This window comes from Sciurus carolinensis, chromosome 17 (genome assembly GCF_902686445.1).
Source record: "Sciurus carolinensis chromosome 17, mSciCar1.2, whole genome shotgun sequence".
Classification (NCBI taxonomy): domain Eukaryota; kingdom Metazoa; phylum Chordata; class Mammalia; order Rodentia; family Sciuridae; genus Sciurus; species Sciurus carolinensis.
Window position 1 is genome coordinate 49,604,014 of NC_062229.1, and position 22,048 is coordinate 49,626,061.

Sequence of the window (22,048 nt, forward strand, 5' to 3'; positions counted from 1 at the left end):
ATTGTCATAGAAATTAAATGAAAAGGTATAAAGTTCTTAGTTTGGGTCCTGTTCCCAGAAGCCTTGAGAAATTCACTGTCATCTTAGTGGAAGTATTAGTAATAGCTGCTGATATTATACTTCTGCCCTTCTGTACTTTTATATTTAGAGCATAGACTTCTTTTTGTTTATTTCCACATCCTCTCAGCATAGGCCTTTGTCATGAAGTTGGTACTCAACAAATAATTATTGGATTTCATGAAGTAGACAATTTTTAAAAAATCTGGAAGTTGTTTTCCAGAGTACTAAACTTAAGCTCACAGACAGTAGCCAAACAGTTTTTGAACAGGTCCTTTAAGTCAATTCCATTGATTAACCATTTTGGGCAACTTAATGAAATGTTCAAATGGGGCCTTGGGATTCAGACCCACATCTTTGAGCACTGAGCTTAAACCTCTTTTCACAGAATTCTTTTTCCTCTCATGCAAAATATATTAGAATTCTTCCTCGGTCAGTTACTAATGCATATTATCATTTTAGCATTTGGTAAAATAACTTCTTGAGTTGTAAGATGTGTTGATTATCTAAGCTTATTTACTTGTTAGATCTCAAAGAGAATTGTACATGGAAAACATACTATTCTGTTTCATTCTCCTTTTTAACTGCTAGAGAAAAAAGAACAACAGGTAACTATAAATATGGAAAAGTGAATAAATAAGCAGAGAGTCTGAACAGATATAGAAAGGGTAGATAAGTGCTTTACAAATGAAAGCAGATGTATGAAGTTATAAGCTGTCACATCAGCAACAGAAATGAAGATGATACAGTGGTTCCTTACGTAGGTTCTGATTATTCATTTTGCCCGGTCCTGTCTTCTTTCCCCATAGCTCATGGGACAGGGGAGGAAGAGGAAGCTATAGCAAGAGGTGGTTTTTCCAACAGCTACAGAAAAAAAAGAATCTAAGAATCAAGTATATTGCTGATTAGAAATAATTGTTTGTTTTTTATTTGCATTATTTCTGTTGAATCAGTTGTTTTCCTATGGAATACTTTTCAAGTAACAGGTTCATAAAAAAGATTCAGTTACAACTATAGGAAGTAATTGTAAAATTGTTCTCAATGCTATGGAGGCAGGCAGTGTAGCTCACAAAACAAGTATAGTTAACGGGCCCAACTCTGACAACAGTGGCAAATAGAGTGCCAAGAAGTAGTTTACATAGACCTGCCTGAAAATATTTGCTTAATAATTGCACCAACAATTAGGTTGATTTGAAAAAAATTAAATGACAGTCTACAGAACACAATTAGACTCATCTATGAAGATTTTGACATTTTTTTCTCCCATGAAATGCTACATAGTCTCTCTACATTTCATTTTGCCTTTAGAAAAACAGAGAAATTATTTTTAATTTTAAATTTTATAATATTTATATAAAAGAGTAACTATAACATGTAAATTATCAAACATAACAATCAAGGCAAATATTATCTTGTGAGAATTTTTAACTGGCTCTTCCTCACTTGGAAGGATTTTGTTACTAACTTCTAAGCAGAAAACATTCAAAAGCAAAAGACATTCAAGCATAGTCCTGTAAATGGTAATAAATATGCAGGTTTCTAAGAATTATTTATATTGCAAACACCCACATCATCGTGTCTGATGCTTTTCCTCCCAGCACCCCCTGAGAGTAAGTGCTAGTGTATTAGATTGCAACTAACAATGCAGTGTGCTGCTTCAATGTCCATTTGGTAAGGATCTCTTCTCCTTACTTCCTTTTATCAAATAAGTTGAATTATCAGTTTGTTTTCTTTGGCTCTAAATTGTTATGTTTTTTATTTTCAGTAATACAAAAGATCTCAAACAATATCGTATCTGCATTCTCCTTCTTTTTTTTTTTTTTTTTCTTTTTATTTAGTGATCTCTAGTAACTACCAGACCTGTCTTGGCCTTCTGATGCATTACCCACTCATCGGAGATGTGCACTCACTGATTCTTAAGGCTTTGTTCCTTAGAGACCCAAAGGTAAGTTTTCCCAGTAAGATATGCACGATTTTGAGTTGAGTGAAAAATAGACTTCTCTGTTTATGATTTAAGAATTCCCAGTAACAGATAAATTGCCTACTAACAGAATTTGTCAAAAAGTTGTAGGCCAAAACTCACATTCCTCAATGGCCAGCAATTTAGCAAGCAAATTGATACTGCAATTTGGAATCAGAACACACATCTCCTGTACCTCCTAAAATTGTTCTGCCCATTTCCCTTCTCTATAATTCAAGGAAATAGTTGAGCAACTACCTCTCCCTGTAGCCAAACTTCATTATCCTTGGTGCCCCTCACTGTGGATGACTTTTATTCAAATAACACCTCAAGGTCCATCTGAAAATCAGACAGATCTGTTAAAAGGACAAGGTCTGTAAGAATTAATGATATAATGGAACACTGAATATTTCATGCTGAGAGTATGTATTTCTTACTTTGTGGATTAAGAGTAACCTAATAAAGATTTAAATAGACTTTAACACTGATTTCTCTATTTGAATGTAAAGCAGTTCATCAAAATTTTCTTTACACTTCGGAGAAGAAGTGTGCTCTTTTACAACTAATGTTATATTTCTTGAAAATAAGAACATTAAATGATCTAAAAAAATCTGTGAATCCTTACTACTTTTGAGCCAAACAAAAATATTGGATGCAGTATAAGAGAGAAAGCTTCAAATCTGAGTCTGAGAACGCCAGGCACTGGATGGTAGTCCCAGCCTTTGGCTCTTTGGCAGCCTTCCCACCACTCATGTTGGCAGCTGTCGAACTGTCTCTGAGTCAGTCAGTCTGTCTGTGGATTCCACTGCCAAAGCTCTGTCTGATCAATTTGGGCCTTCAAATTTAATATAAATCTTGATTCTAAGGGATTTCTGCCCTTTCCTTGGTTGTTGACTTCAACCTGTGCATATTTCCTCTGTTTATTCTTTGACTGACTTAAAATTTTTTTCTTTATACTTGTATCAGTTTTCTGTAGAAATAAGAACTTTTATGTAATTTCTGTTACACCTAGTATTTCACTAAGCTTCAGAAATCTATAATTTCTCTGAAACATAAGGAATCGTATTTTTTTTCTGGTAAGTCTTTAGAGTATGAATATGAAAATCTAAAGTTCTTTGTTTATATTTTTATATACATATGTATATGTAAGTTGTGGGAGTGTAGACTTTTTTACCAAAAAAAAAAAAAAAAAAAAAAAAAAAAAAACACCCAAGATGATGAAATATCTTTAAAAGAGGAATAGGACAAGGTTGCTGGTCAATTCAGTGTGAATTTTGATCTACAAATTCTTTCAACTCAAAATTAGAAATTCTTAGCATGGAAAAAAATGCTAAAAGAGCAATTTGAATTCCCTACTTAATGTGATTTGTTTGGTGTAATTAAAGGAAGAAATGAATATTTTGTCAAAAACCTATGAATCTTGGTAATTTTTTCCTAGCTAAAATACGGTTGATCTTCTTATGAATCTCATATAATTTCCAAATTCTTTATATTCAGTTCATTGGTGTTTATTGATAGAATCTAAGTGCCCTTTCATGTTAGTATGATTTTTATGGAGTAATTTTATCTCAATCAGTAGTGCCCATAATATAATAGTTTAATGAATAAAATTCTACAGACATTAAAAATATAGGTTCTTATAGAGTTTGAGAGAAAAAAAATAATAGCATTATTATCTAAAAGGGGGGGGGGGGATTTCCCACCTTTATATTCAAAGTCTTACCAAGTAAAAATATGGTCAAAATATGGATGCAAAATGTGAGCCCCTAAACTGATATTTCTGAGACACAAGAAATTGGACAGGATGAAGGAGTCATAATAACAAGGCTCATAAGGACAAGTTCCTGGAATGATAATATCTACAGGAAAAGTAAGAAAGTTGTGCATCTTTAAAGAATTCCTAGCCCATCCAAGTGATAGTTAACAGTCGAGTGGTAGTATAGTAAGTATAGATCACTGAAATCACTTAGTAAATTTCAAATGAGAACTCATGACCTTGACACAGCTATTAATGTAAGTCTGTAGAAATCTAGTGTTCTGCAAGGAACCTAAGTTAGGAATTGGGATCTTGGTCAAGCCTTGGCTCAGCCACTGACCATTCTCATTATTTTGGAAAACTCATGCTTGCTGAGCCTTTATCATCATTTTTATAATATTTGGAGGTTGAAATGAAGTTGTCTCTGGTAACCCACTCATCCAGAGCATCCTTTCTCTATAAAGAACTTCAGATGAGCTAACAAGATCCAATCCAGTGCTGCAAAGGTGCACGTGAAAGGGAAAAAAAAAAAAGAGTAAGTGTGTCTATACTATAGAACTCCACAAGTACAATTTTCATTGTAATTGCTCTCAATGGTAGTCATAAAAGAGGCCATTTATGCTGAGGAGAAAAAAAGAAAGGGAAAGTTAATGCTAAGACCCAACCCATATCTTCTAAAAATCCTGACGACTGAGTGCTTTAAATGTTTTCTATTTAATAGCAAGAGTGAAACACTTAAAATACTTACGTCATCCCTGATTCAAGTAGATCAAACATGCAAGTCTTAGTGAAGTGAACTCTGATAGGAAGGTGAGATTTGAGGCATGAAGGAACACTTTTCCATACCCAAGTTTCATGTGATAGTTATGTTGAATGCTGCTGACAGATTATTAAATCTAGAAATAAAGATTATTAAAACTAGAAATAAAGAACCCTTAGCTTTAGTATGTTCATTATCTACCTTCAGAAAAGTACTTCATTCTGTCATTGTACCCAAATCCCTATGGAGGTTGATCTGTTGAGAATACATTCTATAAGCACAAAAATGACACTCTTAAGTTTTATATTAGAGGTAGGCTTTACTGTTAAAGATTTCTTATTTGAACAGACTGAAATAATGGGCCTGTGAACAGTACTAATAGAACCATACTTCTTCATAGTTTTCCATGTGCATTGACATGTTTCATTTGGTCCTTACAACAACCCTGTGAGGTAGCGGAGCAGGTTATCTTGACTCTGTTTCAATAGAGAGGTTAAAGTTACATGCCTGTCTGAAGTACAGAACATGTGTAAGCTTATAAGTTAGCTAAAGTGACTTCCTGATCTTCTACGTACTCTGTCCCTCCCAAGGTTCTTATTATCCATCCTACCTTTTCCATGAAACCATTTCCAGGTTCCTTTAGGATATTTCCTCCTTTTCAAGTTCACACAGCATCTGTGTTTTCTCTCTGTGCATATTTGTTCTACCAATCATTTCTCCTTAGGACTCCTGCTCAGTTTTTAGCACTTAGCTTTGCATGTCCTACATGCGCTTGGTATTAAGAAAATAATGAAAAAATTGAACTCTGCTTCAGATACTGTGCTCCTTTCTAGTAGTATACCACACTGACTCTAATGTAGGTGGACCTCACTTACCCCTAGCATATTTCTGGAACCCACATCCATATTCCACAAAAGCCATAGCTTCCATTTTTATCAAGATGGTGAATTAGCCCTACAATTTGAACTTAAAGAATATCTAATTCCTTAATTTCCTTTGTGTTAGAATTATCTGGAAATCTATTATCACCTTAAAATATTATGGGATAAGGAAGACATAACAAAGAATCTAATTAACATACCTCACTTGGGTTATCAGAATTTCAGAACTATAAAGAGCCCTACACAGTCTAATCTTGCATCCTTCTTTGAATGAACTGATTAATCAGAGTGACACTTAAGAAACTTATTGGTCACAGAGCCAGCAGTTGAACCCAGATCTTAGGCCACCTTTTTACATAAGCGCTATCAGTAACTTCATTGTTTTACAAATAGTGGTATCTTACTTATCTATTTCTCATATAAATTTTGATAAGCATTTATTTGCAGCTATAGTAAATGAAACTGCCTTGTATATAAAGTGGTTCAAGAACTATTTGAAATTTTTGAATGTGTACTTTCTGACAAGACAATGTCAAATATCTGTTGTAGCATCCTCCACCCTACATGCCATAAATACAGATTCTGTGCTTATCTCTTCAGACCATAATCCTAATTCTCACTTTATTTTCTTTATCATTAGAACTACTGAGCAGATTTCTAGAAACAATCCACTAAATGAAGTTAGAGGAATAGAAGGAGGACAGTCTGAAAAATATGAAGTGATTAAAAAACATTGTTCTAGTTAGTTGTTCAAATTCAAAAAAAATTTTAAAACCCAATTAGAAACAAAAGTCATAGAAAATGTGAACATATTGTGTTCCTTAAATAACCAGATGTTCTCTCCTTCCTGAAGGCAGTAAGGGCTAGGAATAAAGGTTTAAAACTATTGTTTTAAGTTAACTGTGAATTTTGCAAATCTGTTTTTACCCTTTAGCAAATAAAATTCTAATACAGAAACAGAAGCAAAGTAATTTTCATTTTTTGGTGCTCTCTTATTTGTATTATGTGTCGAAGTGTTAACCTTACCATGAAGACTTATTACAAATGAAATACAGTACATGGATTACCATTTTAGATTATGCAGTACGAATTTGACAGCCACCATTCGTTTTGAAGATTAGAATATTTAGAAAAAATATTTCTGCTAAGTTTTCAAGCAACCCTTCTAGCAGGTACTGTTGCTGTTCATGGGAGAAAATTACTAGAAATAAGATAATTTCATAGTTATACATAGAAACACATTTTATAAATATAATATGCAATTTTCCAGTACTTGACCAATTCTAATCTTTCTTTTCTTTGGAGTTGTATTATATTTTTCTTTTTTAAAGTATAAAATGTCTGAAGTTTAAGTTTCAGATTTTTGAGTAACTGAATTTTATTCATTTCATTCCCCAAATAACACCACTAATACATGCAACATTTTTGTCATTCTCTAATAACTTTGGTAAAATATCATGTCAGAACTGAAAAGCAGCAAGTACATTCAAACCTACTACCAGTCAGGTGACATTGTTAGAGAATGTTTCTTTCCAGCAAGGCTGTTTTGTGTAATCTTTTCTGATCTGAGCAGTGAAGAACTGACAAACCACCCAGACTGACTCTTTGAGGAGGATATACTAAATCCACTTATTTACTTTCCCTGGTGTTTCTATTTCTAGTGTGTTTCCAACCAAATTTTTATCATGATTTTATGTTATAGATTGCTTTGTTATTCCTGTCTCTTCATCTTTATTTTCTCCTGGAATGGAGTATATATATTTTTTAAAATGCCATTCTTGGAGAATCGTTTGTTTTTATGTTTATTTTGTTATTGACATGAGAAAAGCTGGTTTTTCTTTGTTTCTGAGCTGTATGAATGTCATTCTTTTGTATCACTAGATAATCACAGAGTGAATGTTTATTACTGTTGATATTATTAATGACTTATCAGGTATGTTTCCACATCCAAACAGAAATACAGACTTATTGACATACATTAGCATTTTTTTAAAAAAACCTGTTTTATTTCTGAAAAAATGGTAGCTAAAAATAATAATCTTCAAGGAGTAATATAAAAGTCTTCATTAAGACAGTATTTGAGATTTATTTGTTGTCTTCAAACTTTTTAATTTAATTTAGAATCATATGTTTTTCAAAACATATTTAGAGTTTCTTTCAGTCATTTAATAATTTTGAATCCATATTATGGCATTATCTTCTGTGAACCAGGTACTGTTTAGATGATGCTAATATAAAGGTGGACCAAAAAAAAGAGATATGGTCTTTATTATAATAAACAAGAAATGACTTGAAGTGTTATTATGTAGGATGCTAATAAAGTATCATTGTGAAAGTAACAAGTGGGGTTTGAATTTGGGCTCCATGAAGACCTTATTTGTGTAGTTGGTCCAAAGTTTCTCTTTGTAGATATGGCATTTTGGGTGGAAACTAATGGAGGAAAAGGAACCAGCCAGGCAAAGGATAGGGGGGAACAGCAAAGCAAAAGTTCCAAAGTTGAAAAGAACTTGGGCTATTGGTAGAATTGAATGATTGGAGCTGGAAACCTGTCTGAAATGGGTTGATAAGCCAGGAAAGGCTGATTATTTTTTTGTTTTTTACTGTGCAGTGTTAAATGATGATATAGAGTAAACTGACTCTTAAGATCCCATTCAGAAACTCTGAAAAGATTGCTGGATTTCTGTTTATTCCTGATGGTTAAAACATCCTCTTTTAACGTACTCTTTCCCTCAACCAGGGTTCCCAGAGGTATCCTAAATAAGTTCTTCACTTGACAGACACACTCACTGATTCAGACCTCTAAGCTGTCACACAGGTTCCATCAGGAGGTTATTTGTTCAGGAGACCGTGGCTAGGACTCTGAATTCTTTGTTTACGTCACTGAACATAGTTTATCTTTTAAGAAACAATCTTGACTGCCTTCTGTGAACATCAGTCGTAGAGTCTTGCTTCCATTTTTGTCAACATCATCCTGCACTGTGCAGTGACAAAGGAACACCACAGGAGTCTTTCTCATGTACCAAAAGGAGAGCTCTACTTGGCCAAGTACTAGATCTGCAGTGGCTCTAGCTCAATGTCTGCCACCTAAGGAAGTCTTACCTGCTGTGTTGACTGGGTAAGCCACTCCTTCTCTTGAACTATTTAGAATAAAGAAGTTGGACCACAGAAGTTCAGGACCCTTCAGGTTCTATTTTAGCAAGATTCAGTTTAATTCAAAAGATATCTTTTTCTACTACCTTCTGTATGCAGTTTCATGTGATGAGGACACTGCATCCTATAAAAATAAACAACTGATTATTATGGAAAAAGGAGTACAAACATTGCAAAAAGAAGAGCTAATTCAGACTTAGTCAGAAGGGCTTCCTCAGGGAGGAGGTATTCCTACAAGGTTTTGAAGAATTTTCTTTCATGTTACTCCAGCTTGAGAAAACAGGAAGCAGAGCTCTTGGGGATTACTGAAGGACACAGCTAGGCAGGGCCTAGCAGTACCCTATCCAGAATCACTCAATAATCCCCTCAGGGATCTGTGTCTCCCCTTAGCATCTCAATTGTTTGCAAACGCTAATTATTGAAAGTTTATGAAATGTGCAGAAATTTTTGCTAATATTTCATTTGGAATTATTTGTATCATATTCTAATTTGTGTGTTGTTATTCAACATAAATAAATGTTTTGTGTGGCAGTGAAAACAATGTGAAAAGGATCTCATTTTAATGATTTTTATTAGATTTAGTGACTATAAGTAGTTGTTCACAGTAATAGAATTTGCTGGAAATAAGCATGTCTTTGTTCAGCTTTTTAGCCACTCTGGGAAAGTTTAGTAATTTTTTTTTTTTTTTTTTTTTTTTTTTTAATTCTGAGCAACTAAAGAGAGCTATGAAACTTTGTGGAAATTGTCTATATGTTTAAAGGAAAAGGTTCCCTTAATGATAAACAACTCATTACAATGATAGTTATTTTTCCTCAAATAATCTAAAAAGACTGTGAAATTCATGGATTCTTTCCTGATTAACTGTAAGGAAAGCAAAAGCTAGAAACCAATCTTCTGTTTTGTTTGCTTTGTGTCCTTCCACCCTCCAATATCTTTGAGGTAAGGAAAATCTAGATGTTTAGGGAGAAATATTTATTGTAAAGAGACTACTAAAGCTTTTTAAGCTATCAATCCTATGCATGTGTGTTCAGAAAGTCAGTATAAACCTCAAATGTGAAATTATTAAAGGCATTATAGGGAAATGATTGTGATGTGTCCCTGAGGTCAAGGAATGAAGTGGCTGTCCTGCTTTACAATTGACTTGCTGCTTTGCCCTTAGGGAAATAATTTAGCCTTTTGCTGCCTTAAATTCAGGTTCATTAATTGTTTTTTTAAGGGTGATGAGTGGCTAGTAGAGTCTTAATTAGCTATCATGTCTGAAAGCCATTTCAACTTAAGTGCAGTACAAAACTAGGTAATCACTTATTTTCCTTATTGTACATTAAGTAACTTGTCCAAGGGGGAGAAAACAAAACACTGATACTTGTGTGTGTGTGTGCATGTATGTGTGTGTGTATGTGTGTGTGTGTGTGTGTGTGTTTGTGTGTGTGAAAGAGAGAGACACAGACAGACAAAGACAGACAAGGAATTGAACCCAGGACTTCACAGATAGTAGGAAAGTGCTCTATCCCCAGCCCATTTTTATTTTATTTTGAGACAGGGTCTTTCTAAATTGTCCAGCCTGGCCTGGAACCTGCAATCCTCCTGCCTCAACCTCCTGAGTGGCTGGAATTACAGATGTGTGCCACTATGCCCCATCTTCTCATCTGGATGTTGTACTTTAAAGATGCTGAAAATCATAAATCATGAATTATGATAAAAGAATTATAAACTTAAAACAGACAAAAAAAGGAAAAACCAGCATAGTTTTTAATATAAGTATTAGTGGCTACAAAAATATTTTTTTTGCCTCGTAAGTATTTTAGCTCAGAAAACATTATTGCTAATTTTAAAATGTTAGATTATATTGGTTTTATAGGAAGAAAAGCCATACAAGTGACGTGTTTAACCATTATGAACTAATATTGCTTTATTTAAATACTTTAGATAGTGCTGTTTGGGATCTTGAGTGTAACCCAAAGGCCATGTGTTAGAGGCTTAGACCTCCAGTTTGGTAGTACTGGGGACAGGTGGAAACTTTTAAAAGTAAGACCTAGTGGGAAATTTTGGCCCTTAGTGGCTGTAACCTCATTGGGGATTATAAGAACCCAAACTCCTCTCTTTTTCATTTCCCATTCATTAGAGTGATTTTGCTCCTCCTTGTGCTCCTACCGTGATGTGTCATACATGCCCAAAGCATGGACTGAAACCTCTAAACCTTTGAGCCAAAGTAAACCTTTTCTCTTTGTAAGTTTATTCTCTTAGGTATTTTTATAGTCATGACAAGCTGACTGACATAAACAGGATGCTACATGTATTCTCAGAAACAAAATATTTTATCAGGGAGAATTTTAAAGTATAGTTCATCCAATTCAAGCATTTTTATGATTACTATATTGCAAAAGGAAGTTGATTTACGTAGTTTCAGAATTTTTCTCTATACCTCAGTAGTGATTATATATCACACAGATAAACTTGAAGCCACCATGGTGGCATGGGTGAACCCCTCTAGCTCCTCTAGAAGGAGGCCAGTTTCACTCTATGAAAGGGGTTTTGCTCTGGCATTCCATATTTTCCAAGTGTCTTAATATGATTTGGAAAAATTTTTCGTAAGTCGTTTTACCTGATTTTGAAGAGATGTTTTATGCTTCCATTTCTTCAGATTTCTTTCTCCAGAATGCTATTTTAATTAATTTAGCTAAATTTTTTAAAGTTCCTGCTATATACCAATAGAATCTGAAATCTCTCAGACATCTTGATTGAAATGTGTAAAGAAAGATGAAAGGATTTTTGGCAAGGGAAAGGAACATCTACTTGGCTGGTTTTCTCTTCTTTTAGTTTTCACTCAGTTCTGGGAGTGGGGTTTGACGCGAACCCTAACCCCGCAGACCCCATTGCATCCATCTCCATAGTAGATAACTTTGTGATCTGTCATGTTTTGTTTTTGTGGTATTGGGGATTGAACCCATGGATGCTCTGCCACTGAGCTACACCCCCAGCCCCATTCATTCATTTGTTCATTCTGACACTGAACTTGCCATCATCCTGCCATCATTCCAAAGTAACTGGGATCACAGGCATGTGCCACCATGCCCAGTCTGTCATGTTATTTTTTTGTCTTCTTCTGATAGTCCATGCCTTTTATTTGTCCATGAAGACCATGCCTTTTCTGTTTTATTCTGTATATCCCATGTATCTACAAGAGTAAATGAATACATGAAGTAATGAGCAAACAGTGACTATAATTGACACGCCTCAAGTTCTCTATCAAAGGAGAAATTCTGATGTCTGTGACAGTTTAGTTCAACAAGTATTTACTGCCTCCTTTGTGCCAAGGACTAGTGATATAATGAATTAGGGAGACTGATTTCCAAAATGGGATTTGTGACAATATATAGATAATCCAAAGAGATGTAACAAGAAAATAATGGAACTTTTGTTTGTTTGTTTAAAAAATAACTACACATTAACACTGGTGTCTTCATATGCCCTTTGTGTGAATCAATCACATATCGGATACCAGGAGGTCTCCTGAAGGAAAAAGAGAGTTCCACATACAAAGTGGTTCACAGTGGCCCACTTGCTCTCCCAGTTACTTACACCACCTTGTTCCTTGCTGCTTTTCCTTGTGCCCAGTTAAGTGGATTTATAGTTTACATTTTCTTAAATGATGGCATATTTATAATACCAGAGAGATGCCAGAAGCCATGAACTTCTGTTGTGGGTACACTAGGTATCTCCTGCTAATGTACTTAAAAGAGTTGCTAAATATAGTTTCCTTTTGAAAAATATTACATAATTCAGGGTTGTTTACATTTCTGGTGATGCAAGTAGCTGTCAGTAATATGGTTCCATACTAATTTTTTTATAAGTTGTAATTTTTTATATTTTTAGATAGATAGAAAACCTTTATTTTGTTCAGTTTTTTTTTGTTTTGTTTTGTTTTTTTGTTTTTTTTTAGATTTTTGTTTGTTTGTTTTAATGTAGCACTAGGGATTGAGCCCAGTGCCTCATGTGTGCTAGGCAAGTGCTCTGCCTCTGAGTCACAACCCCAGCCCCAAATATTTTTTAAACATAAGCAATTTGTCTCTTCAAGCTAATGATAACATTTTAATAGTGAAACTAAGAGCTTTTACAAAGAAACTCATGTATGGGAAGAACATTCTGAAATTGGATATTTGAAAATGTTTCATACATTTTTTATGTTCTTGCCAACAATAATTTGAATGTTATCACTTCTTAAAAACTCTTCAAGAACACCTAAAATTAATGAAAAAAGAATTTAACTCATTTGTTAGTCTTCCATATGAAAAGATAAAACAAGGTTTGAATAAAATGAAAGAAACATAATCACATTATTATTGGTAAAAATATGTTGTAGGAGAACAAAACTGCCATTATACGTATTAAATGTATCTTATTTCTATCTCACTTAAAAATTGTTGTGTAGCTGGGCATAATGGTGTCTGCCTGTAATCCCAGCAGTTTGAAAGGCTGAAGCAGGAGGATTGCAAGGTTGAGACCAGACTCAGCAATTTAGCAAGACCTTGTCTCAAAATTGAAAGAGCCGGGGATGTAACTCAGTGAAAAAAATGACCTTGAGTTTAATTCCCAGTACAAAAAAAAGGAGGCGGGGAGATGTACAAAATAAATATGTACAAATAGTATAAGCAAGTGGTTTTTAAATAAATGAATATACATTTATATCAAAGATGCAAGCCCCCCAAGTTTTTAGTAGCAAAAGAATAATAAAAAGAAGTTGAGAGAGGCCCTGCTCTAGATCCATGACTCCTAAAACTGATCCAGGTGATGCTGATGCCTCACTAGGGTGAGAATTCTGAGACTGCCCCTAGTGCACACACAGCTATTCCTCGATCACAGCTATTACCAGGGATAGCTAGGGAAGACACAGAATTCACCCTCTCTTGTAATGAGGGACTTCACCTGAATTCCTTTGATAAAACACATGCTTTATCCCCTGGAGTCCTGAGTTTTACTGAGAAGTCTACCTGTGCTATCCCAGTTTTCTACCTGTGTTTTTATAACCTGGATCCATTAGGTACTTTCTTCTTGATTGTTCTGATGCTAAAAAAAAATAAAATAAAATAAAGGTACTTAAAACATTCAGTTTTAGGAATTTTATGTATTTTGTAATTTCTTTAGAGTTGGTTAAGACTCTAGACATCACGTAATTATGCTTCATTTCCTTCTGAGGCCTCATGAGATTAAGGTGAAATATCCAAAGTCATCTGAATTCAAAGGCAGAGCCAAGACCCATCCCCCTGGCTCCTGCTCCCATCTGGAGCCAACTGTCTTCTTCCTCCTTGGCTTCCTTCTGATTCCTAGTGCACATTGTTCTGATTACTCCCATACTTACCACTTCCCCCAGTCCTGAATGGCCACAAAAAGTTGGGTGAGCTCTTTGGTTTTGTGCAGAGAACACAATACAGTGAATTTCAGTTTGATTACCCCTCAAACCAGTTGTTTACTTCTGCTTCTTATTTGCTCATGATTGAAATACTGAACTTGAAAGTTGGTATTTTATCACCATAACTACTTTGCCAACTCTGACCTTTAGGTTCCTGAAGAGAAGTATTCGGTAAGATTGATGGAAAAAATATAATTATTATCCTGTAATGAAATCGACCTTTGAGTTTTTTGTTTAACCATGTGGCTTACAGTGGTTACCTCCCATGTGAAAGACAAAAAGACAAAAGTAATAAAGTAGAAAATGAGAGGAAACAAGTCAAGAGAGCCAGTTCAGAGGGTTGAGTGATAGTGTAAACTGAAGGGGAGGATGGGAAGAATATGAAAATATGAATATACGCAAATTAGGTAGCCAAAAGGAACCTTAGACAACTTTTCTTCTTGAAATTAAAATGTGTGTGTTTATTACAATGATCATTCTGTCTTCTTGTTGTAGTGGATTAGTAAAGTTGACCAGTTGTTGTTAGCAAATGAAAATATTTGGTTCTTGTAGCTTAACACAGTAGATGCTTAGTTTTTACACAAGTGACAGATTGTAATTTGGGGTGAGAGTATCTTAGAGTCTCATAATTTTTAGGCTCCTTCCTGCTGTTAAACTTCAACTTTCCAGGGTTGCTCTGCACATTGACATCCCCAACTGGATGAGAAAATAATACGAAGGATCATTAATGGGAAGGTTTTGTGGTTAGGCCTGCAGGTATCACATATACTCTATTCACATTTCATAGGCCAGAACTCAGTCTTATGGCTACACCTACCCACACACACCTTTCAAATTGTAGTTCAGCTCTGTGCTCAGGAAGAAGAGGAAGCAGGTTTGGTGAGCAGCCAGTGGCTATCCTTAAAATGGAAATGTTTTGGTCCCTTAATCTCTCAGGCTCATTAAGAAGGTTCTGTCAAAGGGGAAAGCTAAAATCACAGAACTTGTGATCTCTAGTCTCATGATCTGAGAAATCTGATTTTGTTAGTACTCTGCCCAAACTAAGTCATCACTCAAGAGACAGACCCCTGAACTTAAAAGACTGCTGTATAAAGCCAGTCTCTCTCTTTCTTAGTCTTCAGTGGTGAAACAGCCACAAGATTGACATCCTTTTTCCTCCATGTCCACCCCATTTACTTCTTGGTGGCAGACTGCTGTGGTCTGAATGTTTGTGTCCCCTCAGAATTCATATATTGAAATTCCTAACCCATGATGGATGATATTAGGAAGTAGAACTTTTGGAAGATGGTAGTTAGAATTCATACACTCATACAAAACACCATGGACAGGTAACTCACACTTTATACCATGTGAGGATGTAGCAAGAAGACATCATGTAGGAACCAAGTGTCTAGTCTTGGACCTCCCAGCCTTCAGAATTGTGAGAAGTAAATTTCTACTGTTTATAAGCCACCCTGTTCCTGGTATTTTATTGTAGCATTCCAAACAAAGACGCAGACCTACATTGATGGTCATATCATTATCAAATCATTTTTACAGTAAGGATAAGAATTTAGTTCCATCTGACCAGTATACTTACTGACCTATATGAAAAAACTCAATCAGAATCACAGTTCATCTTTAAAAACTTGATGTCAAGTGGATGCTAATAGGCAGGCACATTTAGTGAAAGCAGACTATGAAAGCCTAACATACCTACTTCACTGTAAAGGCAGCATGGAAAATATCCATTAACCGCTGACAGACTCTGTCCCAGTGGCTCTGCTCCTATGTCTTACTCTTAGACTTTGCTTTTCTCTGCTTCCCTGGCAAGATTCTTTTGACGGACATCTCCTTTCTTTAGACACATAGTAAACATATAAGGGATGTAGTCAAGTCTTGCTAATCTGGAAACCATCTGGTTTCTTGAGGAAGGCTTTGTATTTCTCTGCCCAGAAGCATTATAATTAATTGTATAGTTTGACTCTCCTACAGTTCTTGGGCACACTTTATATTTATCATTAATAATTGATTTCTGAAGAGACAAATTGGAAGTAACTGTCCCCTCTCCTCACTCCCCTCTTATAGGGATACCCACACTTTAACATCTTTTCACTACTTGACTGCTTCAGTACATCAAGAAAAAGTTCAGTTTTCCGGTTTTTCTGTGCATCATGTCATTCTTAGCTTTTTTGACAGTTCCTTCAAGTTTATCCTCTGTAGTGTTTACTGAAAATGTATTGAAGAGATATGAACTGATGAAGTTTAAATCTATGTTTCACAAAATTGTCAGCCCTAGGCCTGTCCATCATCATGTTAGATATAGGAGCTGTTAGTGATTTGGTTCTTTCTGGTCATTTATTGAGATTCTCAATGCAATAAAAGTACCTTATTCAACACTTCTCTGTTTTTTTTTTCTATAACGACAGTGATAAAAATAGAGTATTTCAGAGTTATTCCATTAAAGAGGACATTGTATAGTGCTTTTATGGTTTGAGCTATCTTTGAGGAAAAGTACCAACTGGGAAAATCTGAAGAAGGCAGAGAAACAACAGGAATAGTTATAGTTATCTTAAACTCAGGAAAGGGGTAAACCCTTTACCCTTATCTTTCCAGCTAGTATCTGGAGAATCCCAGCCAGACTGTTTTGTAAAACTTCGAATAGAGTGTATCTATTATATATTCCACTTATAAGATGACCCACTGACAAGAGAATCAGTTTTGACTTGAGATCAACTACTCAGTTTACTTAATTGATAAAATCTTAACTTGAACTCTCTTATATGAACTTCCTTGCTTTTGAATTCTAGAGACTAACCAACTACATAGGAAATAGGATTAGAAAAAAAATTACTGCTAAATTTGAATATTTAAGTATATCCAAAAGAAATTGATCTTTGATTAAAGAAACAAAGATTTATTATCAAGAGGTAACAGTTTGGTGCCCTAAAGGATTTCATCAGAAGATTTCATGTGTGTTTGTATATGTACACATTTTTATTCAAATTACTATTCCAGTAGCCAGTCTTTTGGTGTGGGAAAACAGTGAAATATAAATAGCGTGAGCATTTTCTCTTCTTCTTCCCCTCTTTCATTTCCTTCCTTCATTTTTCCTTTTTTTAAGTGGGCTTCTTGAAAGTATAAAATGCAGATGATAACTTGAAGGAATATTTAAGAAAGACTATCCAACAAACAAAGCTTGGCAAATAATTAGCTGTGGACAGTGAATAATCTGTTGCATTTCTCAGGTAGCCAACTACTGATTGAGTTTGTGGAAAAATGTACAGATGCACAAATTTGTAGATATAAGGAGGTTGGATAATGAGTTGATTTGAGGAGATTATGGGATATCCAGATAGATATATCCAGAGGGCAACTGGGAATGTGTGTCTGTAGCTCAAAGGATTAATTTGGACCAGATATACAGAGTTAGGACTTAGCATATGAATATTAATTATAATTTCTAGTGGCATTGTATGTATAGATTAGAGAGGAATAAAATTAGGGACTTGTAATAGTCAAGGCAAAAATTAAGAAGGAGGTCTGAATTCCCGTGAGGTCATGGACTAACTGAAGAGTAGACTCACCATAGGAGTCATTGAAGAGACAGAGTAACAGAAATTGTTCAGACACAGGCTTTACTTTTCCATGTCCTAGGCTTGGGCTTCTGTCCAGAAGGAAGTCTGAAGTGTTGATGATAAAGATAGAGGTTGGTTTTTGTGTAGAGGTGGTAGTGTAGAGATGAATAGGAGAATTGGACAAGAAGAATTGAAGATTGAGCATATATTTAGACTACCACAAGGCATTACTACTAGATCTGGAAGATTGTGTGTATGTGTGCACATGAATGTGTATGTGATGAAGAATGCATTTGGTGCCATTTAAAGTTTCTAGGTGACCTTCAAGCATCAGCCTTGTCATATCTGAACTCTTTCAGGTCTCGAAAGGCCTGTGAGGAAAGTGTCAGTCTTATAAAAGGTTGGCTAAACAAAGTATAACACTGGGGCGGGGGGGGGCACAAATCAACTTATTTCTTGTTTTTAACAACCTGAATGAGATATACTTATCCCACTAATAAAATCCTCTTAAAGCATACAATCCAGTGGGTTTTATTATACTCACAAAGTTGTACAACCATTGCCATAATCTAATTTTAAAACACATTCATCACCCTCCAATGACATTAGCAGTCATTCCCCACACATCTGTCTCCAACTAAAATTCCCCCTTTCTACCCCTCCATCCCCAACACTAGGTTACCACTGTCCTACTATAGATTGGACTAATCTGAATATTTTGTGTAAATGAGATACAGTATGGAATCTTTTGTGACTACTTCAATTTATCATAGTGTTTTTGAGTTTATCCATCTTGTAGCATGTCTCAGAACTTAATTCCTTTACAATGCCAAATATCCCATTTATTTACTTACTATCAGTTGATAGACATTTGGATTATTTCTACTGTAGCTATCATGAATAACACTGCTGTGAACATTTCCCATGCAGGATTTTGAGTGGACATATATTTTCATTTCTCTGGCGTTCTTACCTAGGCATGGAATTGCTTTGTCATGTGGTAACTCTAATTCAAAGTGGATGCATATCTTACATTCCTACCAGCAATATATGAAGGTGCCAGTTTTCTCCACATTCCTGCCAACCTGGGTTATATCTGTCTTTACACATACACACATACACATTCTATGCATGAAATGGTATCTCATTGTAGTTTTGATTTGTATTTCCCTAGTGACCAACATCTTTTCATGTGCTTTTTTAGCCATTTATACTTCTTTTTTGAAGAAATGTGGCTTTAGATTCTTTTCCCATTTTAATTTTTTTTACTTATTTTATTACTGAGCTATCAGGGTTCTTTATATATGCTGGATGTAAAATGTTTATTAGATATAAGATTTGCCAATATTTTCATCTCTGAGATATCTTTTTAATTTCTTTTTTAACTTTTTATTATAGCTTTGTTTTTAGTGTATTTTGGATATATATAAAAGTGAAATTCACTGTTGTATGTTTATACATGTACATAGAAAAGTTTGATCAGATTCATTCTACTGGCCCTCCCTTTCCCTTTCCCTTTCCCTCCTCCTTCCCTCTCCAACCTCTTCTCTACTCCACTGATCCTCTCTTCTATATTCATGGAGTCTCCCACCACCTGTTTTTTGTTTTGTTTTGTTTTGTTTGTTCTTATTTTCTTCTAGCTTCCAAATATGAGAGAAAACATTTGACCCTTGACTTTGTGGCTCTGGCATATTTCACTTAACATAATATTCTCCAGTTCCATCCATTTAACAGCAAATGCCATAAATGATTCTTCTTTATGACTGACTAAAACTTCATTGTGTATATACTATTTTTTCCTTAACCATTTGTGCATTAACAGGCACTTGGACCAGTTTCATAGCTTGGCTATTGTGAATTTTGCTTCTGTAAACATCGATGTGGCTATATCCCTACTATATGCCGATTTTAGAGCTTGTGGATATATACCAAGGAATGGGATAGCTGGAACATATGATGGTTCCATTCCTAGCTTTATGAGGAATCTCCACACTACTTTCCAAAGAGGTTGTACTAATTTGCTGTCCTACCAGCAATGCATAAGTGTACCTTCTTCCTTACATTCTCACCAACATTTATTATATTTATTTATATATATTTGTGTGTGTGTGTGTGTATATATATATATATATATATATATATATACACATTTTTTTTTAGTTGTAGGTGGACACAGTACCTTTATTTTTACATGGTGCTGAGCATTGAACCCAGGACCTCACACATTAGACAAGCACTCTACCACTAAGCCACAACCAGAGCCCCACCAACATTTTTTATTATTTGTATTTTTGATATTTGCCATTCTGACTAGAGATGAATTCTCAATTTACTTTTGATTTGCATTTCCTTGATTGCTAGAGATGTTGAACTTTTTTTCATATATTTATTGATCATTTACACTTCTACTCTTGAGAAGTGTCTGTTTAGGGATATTGCCCATTAATTAGTTTATATTTTTTTTTGGTGTTAAGGTTTTTGATTTCTTTGTATAGTCTGGATATTAATCCCTTATCTGGGCAGGAAGTGGCAAAGATCTTCTCCAATTCTGTAGAGTTACTCTTCATACTCTTGTTTTCTTTGCTGTGCAGGAAGTTTTTAATTTGATGTTGTCCCACTTACTGATATTGATTCTTGTTTTTATTTCTTGTGCTTTAAAAATCTTGCTAAGAAAGTCTGTGCTTGCTCCAATGTGTTAGAGTGTTAAATTTACATTTTCTTCTAGCAGTTGCAGAGACTGTTCTCATGTGATTTTGATCCACTTTGATTTTTGTGCAGGATGAGAAAAAGGATCTAGTTTGAGTCTGTCACATATAGATATCCAGTTTTCCCAGCATCATTTGTTAAAAAGGCTATCATTTTTCCAAGGTATGTATTTGGCATCTTTGTCAAGTATCAGATGACTTTATTTATGTGGATTTTTCTCTGTACCTTCTGTTCCATCGCTCTTTATGTCTGTTTTGGTGCCAATACCATGCTGTTCTTGTTACTGTAACTCATGTGAGATGCAGTATTGCTGTTCTTGCTCAGGATTTCTTTGGCTGTTCTGGGTCTCCCCCAATGAAATTAAGGATGGTTCTTTCTAGATCTCTGAAGAATTTATTGGTATTTTGATGGGGATTGCATTAAATCTGTATAATGTTTTTGATAGTGTGGCCATTCTGATAGTATTAATTCTGCCCATCCAAAAACACAATCTTCTAAGGTCTTCTTCAATATCTTTCTTCAGTGTTATGTACTTTCTATTGTAGAGATCTTTTTACCTCCTTGGTTAGATTTATTCCTAAGTTTTGTGTTTTTAGATTATTGTGAATGGGATAGTTTTTCCTAAATTCTTTTTCAGCAGATTCATTATGGGAATATGGGAAAGTAATTGATTGATGTATGTTAACTTATATCCTACTACTTTACTAAATTCATTTATCAGTTCTAGAAGCCTGTGGTGAAGTAGTTTGGGTCTTCTAAATATACTATCATGTCATCAACAAACAGAGATAATTTGACTTCTTTTTCTGTTTGTATCCTTTTAATTTCCTTCTCTTGCCAAATTTCTCTAGCTTGGTTTCAAGAACTATGTTGAATAGGAGTGGTGACGTAGATGTCCTTGTCTTATTCCTAATTTTTAGAGGAAATACTTTGTTTTCCTTGACTCAGTTATGATGTTGGCCTCAGGTTTGTCAGTGTTGAGGTTCTCTCTATCTCTAGTTTCTCTAGTTATTGTTAACATGAATAGCTGCTGGATTTTTTCAAATCCTTTTTTCTGTTTCTATTGAGACAGTGATGTAATTCTTATCCTTAATTCTGTTTATGTGTTGAATTACATTTATTGATTTGCATGTGTTAAACCAACCTTGCATTCCTGGGATGAAACCCACTTGATCAGGTATCACTATCTTCTTATTGTGTTTTTGAACATGGTTTGCCAATATTTTTTATTAAGAATTTTTTCATCTTCATCAAGGATATTGGTCTGAAGTTGTTTTTTTGATTGGTACTTTTTACTTATTTATGGCAGTAGAATCTATTTTGACATAATTATACAGGCATCAAATATATCTCTTAAGTTTTCTTGATGTTTCTATTTCTGGTTTTGACACCAGGGTAACACTGGCTTAATAGAATGAATTTGGCAATGTTTCCTCATTTTTCATGGATTAATTTGAGGAGAATTGACATATTTCTTCTTTAAAGGTCTGGTAGAACTTGACTGAAAATCCATCTGTTCTTGGCTTTTCTTTGTTAGAAGTCTTTTAATATCTGCTTCAATTTCATTACTTGATATTGTACTGGGTACATTTTCTGTATCCTCATGGTTCAATTTGGGTAGGTCATATCTGTAGGAATTATCAATATCTTCAAGATTTTCTAACCTTTGGGAGTATAAATTTTCTAAATACTCTCTAATGTTCCCAAATGATCTAATGGATTTCGGTAGTATCTGTGGTGATATCTCCTTTTTCATCTCTAACTTTGTTAGTTTCGGTTTTCTCTCTCTCTCTCTTTTTTTTTTTTTTTTTTTT

The 22,048-nt window shown here is 34.7% G+C and overlaps 1 protein-coding gene across 1 annotated transcript in view; it reads left to right on the top strand.

Annotated features, from left to right (window-relative positions):
* Positions 1–22,048, top strand: part of Tbc1d5 (TBC1 domain family member 5) — a 536,784-nt gene that overhangs the window by 420,032 nt on the left and 94,704 nt on the right. The window contains 1 exon segment of the mRNA XM_047531151.1: positions 1,896–2,002. Within this exon segment, the coding sequence (XP_047387107.1) occupies positions 1,896–2,002 (107 nt within the window).